General features: G+C 38.1%; 1 protein-coding gene across 4 annotated transcripts in view; it reads left to right on the top strand.

Moving 5' to 3' along the window:
• The window catches only part of RAPGEF6 (Rap guanine nucleotide exchange factor (GEF) 6), a 219,391-nt gene extending 210,754 nt beyond the window's left edge, over nt 1-8,637 (top strand). For 2 of the 4 annotated variants that reach the window (XM_012002443.1, XM_012002442.1), the window contains 3 exons: nt 293-783; nt 3,350-3,664; nt 5,278-8,637. In XM_012002443.1, coding sequence (XP_011857833.1) covers nt 293-783; nt 3,350-3,664; nt 5,278-5,303 — 832 coding nt within the window. In that variant the 3' untranslated portion in view covers nt 5,304-8,637. The remainder of the gene's footprint in view (nt 1-292; nt 784-3,349; nt 3,665-5,277) is intronic. The other 2 variants (XM_012002445.1, XM_012002444.1) reach the window with 1 other exon arrangement.
• The last annotated feature ends 649 nt before the right edge of the window (nt 8,638-9,286 follow it).

Here is a 9,286-nt window from a genome sequence, read left to right as displayed (position 1 = left end):
AAAAAAAAAAAAAAAAAAAAAAAAATTTTAAAATTTAAAAAGAAAAATGCTAAGGAAACTTTGCTAAGCATTTGAGTTTCTTTACTGTGTCTTCTGAGTGTTAACTAAATACTTACAAGGAATTTAGTGATAAATAATGATAATATTGTTTTCTTCATGATGTTTTGGCGTGAACACTTGTGGTACATGCTCTGTAATTTCTCGTAGGCAGTAATAACTTGAAATAGAGAGAAGATAGTTTTTCCAGCAAGCCTGTAAATTACTTCTAATTGTACATTGTCTCCAATTTTAGGTGGACACTCTTGAAGCCATCTCTAATCAAGTGTTTAGCTGTCTCATCGTCTGTGAGCAGTGAAGAGATTTCTCATGAGCATGTCATTATAGAAGCAGCTGACAGTGGTCGTGGAAGTTGGACTTCGTGTTCAAGCAGCTCCCATGACAACTTCCAAAGCCTTCCCAACCCAAAAAGCTGGGATTTTTTGAACTCTTACAGACATACCCATTTGGATGACCCCATTGCTGAAGTTGAACCCACTGACTGTGAGCCCTATTCCTGTCCTAAAAGCTGCTCTAGAACTTGTGGGCAGTGCAAAGGAAGCCTAGAGAGAAAGAGTTGGGCCTCCTCCAGTTCTCTGTCTGACACGTATGAACCAAACTATGGGACAGTTAAACGGAGAGTATTGGAGAGCACCCCAACTGAGTCATCTGAAGGCTTGGACCCCAAGGATGCCACTGACCCAGTTTATAAAACTGTCACTTCAAGTACAGAAAAGGGCTTGATTGGTAAGTTGTGTTTTTGTTGTCTGTGGCATTTAGAGATTAAGTAGTCAAAAAATGGCATTGGGATATCTTGGCCCTGGATTTTATCATTGCAAAAATTCATTCTCTAACAACCTTTCTTTTCCTTCACAAACAAACAAATTATTTCCCAAAAATTCATGGTTTCTCAAAGACTTTGGAGCAGCTATTCAACCCGTTAAAATGAAAAGTCTGATGTGAAGGTATTTAATTAGAGGGACAAGTTTGTCTGTCTTTTGTTTTTAAGTTCTTTTTGGTTTTATTGAGGAATATCATCGCATTAGTGTGCAATGGTAAATAAAGGGATTATTCTCTTTATCACCTCATAAATTGTTTGGACCACAATTGCTATGCATATGTGGTAGAAACATTGACTCTGCTATTGATTTTAGGTAAGTGAGAGAAAATGCGATAAGGAAGTCCAGAACATTTTTCAGTATTCTCTCTTGGTGTACATCATGAGTAGGCCAACTCCTGTTTGTGAATTCCATTCCAAGCTTTCTTAGTAAACATTTTTAGTATTTAACCATCAAATACTTTTTACAAATTTCTTTCCTGGACTGTATAAATACATGGATATAAAACTCCTGCTTTTCTACTTATATGGAATGACTGTACTTTGAATTAATATCATAATCAACTATTAAATTTATAGAACAGTCATAGTGTCACATTTAACTACTAAAAATGTGAAGGTGAAACATGTTGATCTTATAGTTACTTTTCAAATTGTGTTATAGGTTGGGTTTTTAGCTCATTCATTTTTTTCCAACTTTTTTTTTTTTTTCTTGAGACGGAGTCTTGCTGTATTGCCCAGGCTGGAGTGCAGTGACACGACCTCGGCTCACTGCAACCTCTGCCTCCCGGGTTCAAGCAGTTCTCCTGTCTCAGCCTCCCAAATACCTGGGATTACAGGTGCCCGCCACCATGCCCAGCTAATTTTTGTATTTTTAGTAGACATGGGGTTTCACCATGTTGACCAGGCTGGTCTCGAACTCCTGAGCTCAAGTGATCCGCCTGCCTCGGCCTCCCAAAGTGCTGGGATTACCAGCATGAGCCACTGTGCCTGGCCCAAGATTTTTTACTGAAGCCTTTCGGGTAACCACTTTATGAGCATATGTGTATACGGAGATACAAAAATCTTTTTCTTGTCCATTGATGAATATAGATTTTTTAATCATTTATTTCTTGTCGACTGTGGGCAAATCACTTGCCTGCTTTTTCTTGTTATTCTCTTGGCAACCTCTCCACCTCTATCACCTCACCCATCCCATCCTCAAATGGGAATGGAAAGCCTTTCTGACCTTGATAGTACATGCAAATTTTACTGGTAGAATTATAGAAAATTCAATATGGACAAACCAAATTCTCTAATGGTAAAGTTAATATTAGAATTATTTGATGGTCTTTTTAAATTTATTCAGCTTGTATACAGACAGTTTTTGTGTTTTAAAAGTCACTTGCAAAATCAAGATACTCAGAGCCATTTTTCCTGTTGGTCTTATGAACTAGTCTTAATTTCTTGGAGCTTCCGCTTTAACCTATTTATGATGATTTTTGAAGCTTTACCTTAGTCTCAGGGCTTACAAATTTAAGTAAAAGGATTTAAAGTCATCATTGTTTTTAATGTCTGCTGAAAATCAGAGAAATTTAAGATGAAATTTCAAAAATTCTGTTTTTTTATTCTCAACTTAATTACAACACAGATGCTAGAAGTGAAGTTGGTTTTTCTTGAGACAGAGTCTCACTCTGTCACCCAGGCTGGAGTGCACTGGCACGATCTGGGTTCACTGCAGCCTCCCAAATGCGGCAATTCTCCTGCCTCAGCCTCCTGAGTCGTTGGGATTACAGGCACCTGCCATCACACCCAGCTAATTTTTGTATTTTTAGTGGAGATGGGACTTCACCATGTTGGCCAGGCTGGTCTCAAACTTCTGACCTCAGGTGATCCACCCACTTTGGCCTCCAAAGTGCTGGGATTACAGGTGTGAGCCACCACACCTGGCCAGAAGTAAAGTTTTTGAAGGAATTAGTTCCTTCATATCAGCAAAGTTAAAGTTTTTGTGCTGGGACCGAGAACTAATATGCGCAGCAGTGCCAGAAAACAGTGGCTCATGCCTCAGGGAGAAGGTGAAACAGCCCTTAAACAGATCGCCTGAATGTCATTTCTATGTAAACTCTCCCAGTTTACAGAGAATAGATGTTTAGGGTGAACTTTTAAATGTTTCTGACATCTTTAGGGCTGGTGTGACTTCAGGAGTTGTCATGTACTTCTGTGATATGGGGGCTGAATTGCAGAAGGAAGCTTGTCATCAGTGTCATCTCCTTCAACTCTCTCATTCTGTTTAATGTTTACAGGACTTAATATAGTTGTTTATGTATTTTAAAAAGAGGTTTGTTTATTAAACTTTTTAAAAATGTTTTTAATCTGCCGTCATTCAAGTTTATTCATTTTGTCTGTTTTTAAGTTCTATTTTGTCATTGTAATAAGTTTGTTGTTTTTTTTAATTTCTTTTTCATTAACATTTTCATTGCTTATTTTTCATGCCAGTGTACTGTGTCACCTCACCCAAGAAGGATGATAGGTATAGGGAACCACCTCCCACTCCTCCAGGATATTTGGGGATTTCTTTAGCTGACCTAAAGGAAGGACCCCACCCACACCTAAAACCTCCAGATTATAGTGTGGCAGTGCAGAGATCAAAGATGATGCATAACAGCCTCTCTAGACTGCCACCAGCCTCTCTCAGTAGCAACCTCGTGGCCTGTGTTCCATCGAAGATTGTAACTCAGCCTCAGAGACATAATTTGCAGCCATTCCATCCTAAACTAGCAGATGTGACTGATGCAGATAGCGAAGCGGATGGTATGTTGACAAGCTCTCTTAAGGGCTCTTAAATGAATTGCTGAACACATTAAATGGTCTTTACTCTGGTATTTTATGGTAATTAGTACTTGTTTCTTTAAATGCCTTAGAAATCTCTGTTAAAAAGTAAGATGTTCCTACTGGCAGGGTGCAGTGGCTCAGGCCTGTAATCCCAGCACTTTGGGAGGCTGAGGCGGGCGAATCACCTGAGGTCGGGAGTTCATGACCAGCCTGTCCAACATGGAGAACCCCCGTCTCTACTAAAAAAAATACAAAATCAGCCAGGCATTATGGTGCATGCCTGTAATTCCAGCTACTTGGGAGGCTGAGGCAGGAGAATCACTTGAACCTGGAAGGCAGAGTTTGCGGTGAGCCAAGATTGCACCATTGCACTCCAGCCTGGGCAACAAGAGCAAAACTACGTCTCAAAAAAATAAAGTTCCTAAATATAGTATCAGGGAGTGTTTTGGGTTTGTTTAGTTTTTCAAGACAAGGTCTCACTTTGTTGCCCAGGCTTAGAGTGCAGTGGCACAATCATGACTCACTATAGCCTCAAACTCCTGGGCTCAAGCAGTCCTCCCAACTCAGCCTCCCAAGTCGCTGGGACTACAAGTGTACACCACCATGCCTGGCTCATTGTTAAATTTTTCCTTTGTAGAGACTGGGTCTCACTATATTTACCAGGCTGGTTTTGAACTCCTGGCCTGAAGCAGTCCTCCCACACCAGCCTCCCAAAGTGTTGGGATTACAGGCCTGAGCCTGAGCCACCACACCCAACCAATGGTGTGGGTTGTTTGTTTGTTGAGACAAGGTCTTGCTGTGTCAACTCAGGCTGGAGTGCATGATCATGGCTCACTGCAGCCTCAACTTCCTGGTCTCAGGTAATTCTCCCTCCTCAGCCTCCCAAGTAGCTGGGACTACAGGCACACACCACCACAGTTTTTGTATTTGAGACAGCATTTTACCATGTTGCCCAGGCTGGTCTTGAACTCCTGGACTCAAGCAATCTGCCAGCCTCAGTCTCCCACAAAGTTGGGGTTACAGGTGTGAGCCACTGTACCCCGCACTGATGGTGTATTTTTTAAATGAAATGGGCGAGCTGCCTATTTCTGTGTGCCTAGTACCCTGTGGCTCAAATGGAATATTCTTATCTTTGATAAAACAGTGGCTCAATCTAATGGGATAATTTTGAGAAAAAGCAGTTAACATTAATGGAATTGTATTTTACATTAATGCATGGAAACTTGAAACTGGGTTTCAAATGCCAAATTATCTGAAATGATTCTATTTATTTAGTTCCTTTTATTAGCAAAAGTCTTGACTGAATTTGTAGGTGTGCCAGTAGTTTCAGAAATGATTGTTTTATTGAAAATAAATGAAAAATTATGGTTTTAAACAAGAGTAATAAAGTGATTAGTAACTATGAAATTCCAGTTTGTTGTCAACCTTCAATGTGATCAGAAATCCTAGGTATTATTGTAATAAAATCTGGTCCTCGATGCAATGTTTGAGAGGATTTCTTTGTTGACTTTGATTTTCTAAATAGATAACTAGATTGTTAGGATCTCATTAATATGCTGATCTGCCAGTTAATTATATTTTTTTATTTTTAGAAAATGAACAAGTTTCAGCAGTCTAGCCTTTGGATGACCTATTTGAAAACCACTGAAAGTTATGGAGGAATGCGCAGAACCACCTCATGATTCTGTAGGCCATTGCTGACAAACAGTTCATTGCTACAACCAGTCCAGAGGTTTTATTCCCTCTACTCTGAGCAATGAAATAGACTTGAGTTATGCTTCCTTTCATTTACTTTCTGCAGATGAATAGTTTCCTGAGCAATGGATGCTATGCCTGGATACCAGTCTCCACTTTGCACGCCAGAACTGCCTTGGGACCACAGTTACAGAAAAAATTTAAACTCAGAGTGATCCTTCTGTATATTGCTATAGATTTTTCTTTAATAAGCTATTTTAAAGAGAGTGGCATTATTATTTCCAAGCCATAGCTTGGGCTGAAGGACAGATTGAAAGTATCTGCCAATACCAAGGATATTCTTGTATATTTGAATAATAACTTATTATTTGCATTGTTGTGATTTTGTTTGTATTTGAGAGCTCTTGTTAGCTGATGTTCATGTTTGAGGTCATAAAATTGTCTCTGATCTGACCAAACAGAAGCCATCTTTACAGAGGTGATATGCTTGATCTACACAGAGATGTGACTTGATCTGTAGCACCAATGCAATGTAGGTCTCAGTTTGAGAGAAATAGGAAGCCCTTTGCAGTTGAGGTGTTAGGAACCTGCTGGTCATGGTGTGGAAAGCCAAATGAAGCTGCCACAGGGTTTCTTGTCAGTCCTTTGGGAAATGGGAGGGAGTAGTTTGGGGAGGAGGGTGGGAACCCTAATTTCCAAAGAATGAAATTTTGATGTTAAATGACATGTATACAAATTCTTTCTTAAGTGAAAGTTATGCTGCATCCAATTGTAACTAAAAGTATAGATCCCACAAATAGAGAATGGGTTCTAGAGAATCCTGTTCTATAGAAATCCAAAACTAAAATCTCTCATAACTCAAGTATGGAATACTTTTTTTAAAGAAATTCTTATCATGGGTGTTGTAATCATGAGGATGAATTTGACTTTATGCAGTGTTCTGCAGCATGCCACCCCCATGTCTCATAGCACCAGGTTGTGTCTGACCTGACATACCCTGCAGCTCTCAGCTGCCTGCAGCAAAATTTTGTGGGAGAAAGAGGAGCTGGAGTTATAGAAATGATTGTCTCTTGGTTCTCAGTTTTTAGCCCTTGAGAGGACATACTTTTCCAGCCTCATGGGCATGGCACTCTTAATTAAAATTTCAGTGACTGTTTACTGGATGAGGCAGATTTTTCACATTTTTGCAAATATAATGTTTTATATATATTAAGTTTAATTTTTTCAATTTTTTTAGTGTAAAAGCAAGTGGAATTTTAATAAACTTCTGTAATTACCAAAAAAAAAAAAAAAAAAAGCCAAAGCCATTAACATGCACTACCCAGATCAACTTGCAGCCAAGATGGGTTTACTTCTGAATGGCTGTCCGTATGTGTCCCACGTAGGATTTAGTTGGTTTGTGGCCTCCCTTGTAGAAATGTGTTGTCTTTCCCTAGCTGTCTCCGCTGTGTCTTCCTGCCTATCCCCCTTCATTTTAAAATCATGTATCAGTTTTAAGGGGTAAATGGTAGTAGTTCGTCTTTCCCATCAAAATGATTGTCTCTTTATTTTAGGAATAATAGCATGTCTGAAAAATTCCTGTGGTAAAAAAACATTAATCTGAAACTGAAGCCTTAGAAGTTAATCCCAGGTATGATAAAATGAGGCTTGGTGGTTCCATAGCTTTCTTGGTCCTTTGAAATGGGAAATAACCTGAACCAAAAATCCTAGTTTGAAAGTTACACTTCAGTGATTTGGCCTATAAACAGTGGTCCTCTGATTATACTTTTTTTCCTTCACTGATTTACATAATTTTGTTTTCATGGCCATGGCAAAACAATGTGAAATGTGTTTTTGCTGTACCCACTTTTTTATCAATTCAGATGTCTACTCTCATCATTTTATATTCATTTCTCCAGAAAAATGTGTGTTTTCATAATGTCTTTATTTATCAGGTCTTTCAAACCAAATGGAAGCCTTACCTGTCTTTGTCCTTAATAGTGTAAATATCTTGCACAGAGTGTTGAGGCCTATGGTTTTGGACTTGTACCTTATAGCTGCCTTTGTTTTATCTATCTAGCTTTAACTGTGAGTGTTCAGATCAGCTGATCACATTGATCAGGAGCCAAAGCCAAATGCTTTGTAGTTTGTTATGTATGTATCCCTTAAAAAATCATGAGGTTTTGATTTTTCTATTTTAACTAAGGGTACCTTCCTGCCTTCTCTTAGTTTGTCATATGACTAGAACAAGAGAAGCCTTAACCTGCATTTACTCTAATTCCAGATCTCCATTTGTTTTTATTTTATTAATTTATAATTTTAATGAAGAGACTAGTGCCCTCTCTTCCCACGACAACTCTCAATCTGCCAAGACTGTTGAAGCAGTTAACCCTCAGTGCAAACTTTTGCCAAATAGTAAGTTTCAACAAAATACCTTTATAGTGAAAGATTTTGAGAATTAGTAAATCCAGTACATGATTCCATAAAAGCTTATTAAAGTTAATAATTCTCATTTACTCCAAATGATTACTTTCAATATGATCTTTGGGGAGAAAAAGCCTTTAGTGAATTTTCTTGAGGGTGATAAGTCACATCATTGCGATCTACATCACCTCCTCGAGAATCTCTCCCAGGCTGAAAATGTGATGATAATCATGGGTGTTTTTAAGAACAAATCCAATTTTTATCAAGTGCTCTTTCCTCTACAAAAAAAAGGGAGGAGGAGAAGAAGCTTCCTTAAAACAATGATTATTTTGATTCAATTTTAAGTTTCTACAAAAGGTAATGTTAAAGTGTATGTATGCCTTCAGCATTACCTTGAAGGCTAGAAAAACGGCATAAATCTTCAGAAAAGTGTCACAGTACATGTTCAAATTTAAACTTAAATCCTGGTTCATCTTTGGCTTTTGTTGTGCATTTTTAATGCTTCTTTGTTTTTGGTACACGGAATGCAGTTGAACTTGATCTTTTAAAATTGAGACATGTAAGCTAATCAGCAAAAGACAAAAACAAAACTGCACATCTGTAATAATCAGATAGCAATTCTGCTGCACAATTCATTGATTGTAAGGTATCCTGTAACAAGCAATGTTTGTCTCCTATTTTTTGATACCTCTTAAACTTACGTCTTTTAGAAAGACAGTGCCTCTGTATGCTTTTTGTATTTTTACTGAGTGTAAATATTTGTTATATTTTTGGTTAAGAGAATGTAAAAATACCATTTATTATTATCAGATACTACTAATACATTGGTGGAATCAATAAAGAATCTACATTAATCTTCTCTGTACTTGATTATAAATGTATGGAACCTTTGAAATAATTACAAACTTAGTCATTCAAGAGTGCCAATCTGGGACCTGTGTTGGTGTGAAGGCCTTATTTTTTAAGTATCCAGAAAAATTGGAGTGGTCCATTTGTTGTTGGTTATGTCAAATCTGTGAAACACCACAGGTATTGTTTAGGTTTAAAATATTGTGTTTGATGGCAAACCAAGTAACAGTGGCATAAACTCAATTGGAGCTTGTCTTTTTGTTATTATTGTCTGTTTTTCTTCTTACAGTAGAAAAGTCTACAGGCAAACTGTCCAGGGCTAATACTGTAACTCCTCCACGATGCTGTCAAGGATGGCAGAAGTGGGGGGCCTGAAAAGGATAGGCTTAGGGGAAAAGATGCAAATGTATGTCTCTTTCTATGCAAAGAGAACAAAACAGTAGTTTCCAGAAGCTCCACTTGCATGTTTGTATTTACATCCCATTAGTTAGACCTGTGTTGCATAGCTAGTAGCTCCAAGGGTGCCTTGGAAATTATCTGTTTTATCTGAGCAATTGATGTTCCTAACAAATTTAGGATTCTTTTCAGTGAAGAAGGAAAAGAATAGATTTCAAATGGGCAGCTAGCTGGGTCTACGAAAGCATGCCTATTGCC

Source organism: Mandrillus leucophaeus, unplaced genomic scaffold (assembly GCF_000951045.1).
Source record: "Mandrillus leucophaeus isolate KB7577 unplaced genomic scaffold, Mleu.le_1.0 Scaffold688, whole genome shotgun sequence".
Lineage (NCBI taxonomy): Eukaryota > Metazoa > Chordata > Mammalia > Primates > Cercopithecidae > Mandrillus > Mandrillus leucophaeus.
This window is presented reverse-complemented; position numbering and strand designations above follow the sequence as displayed.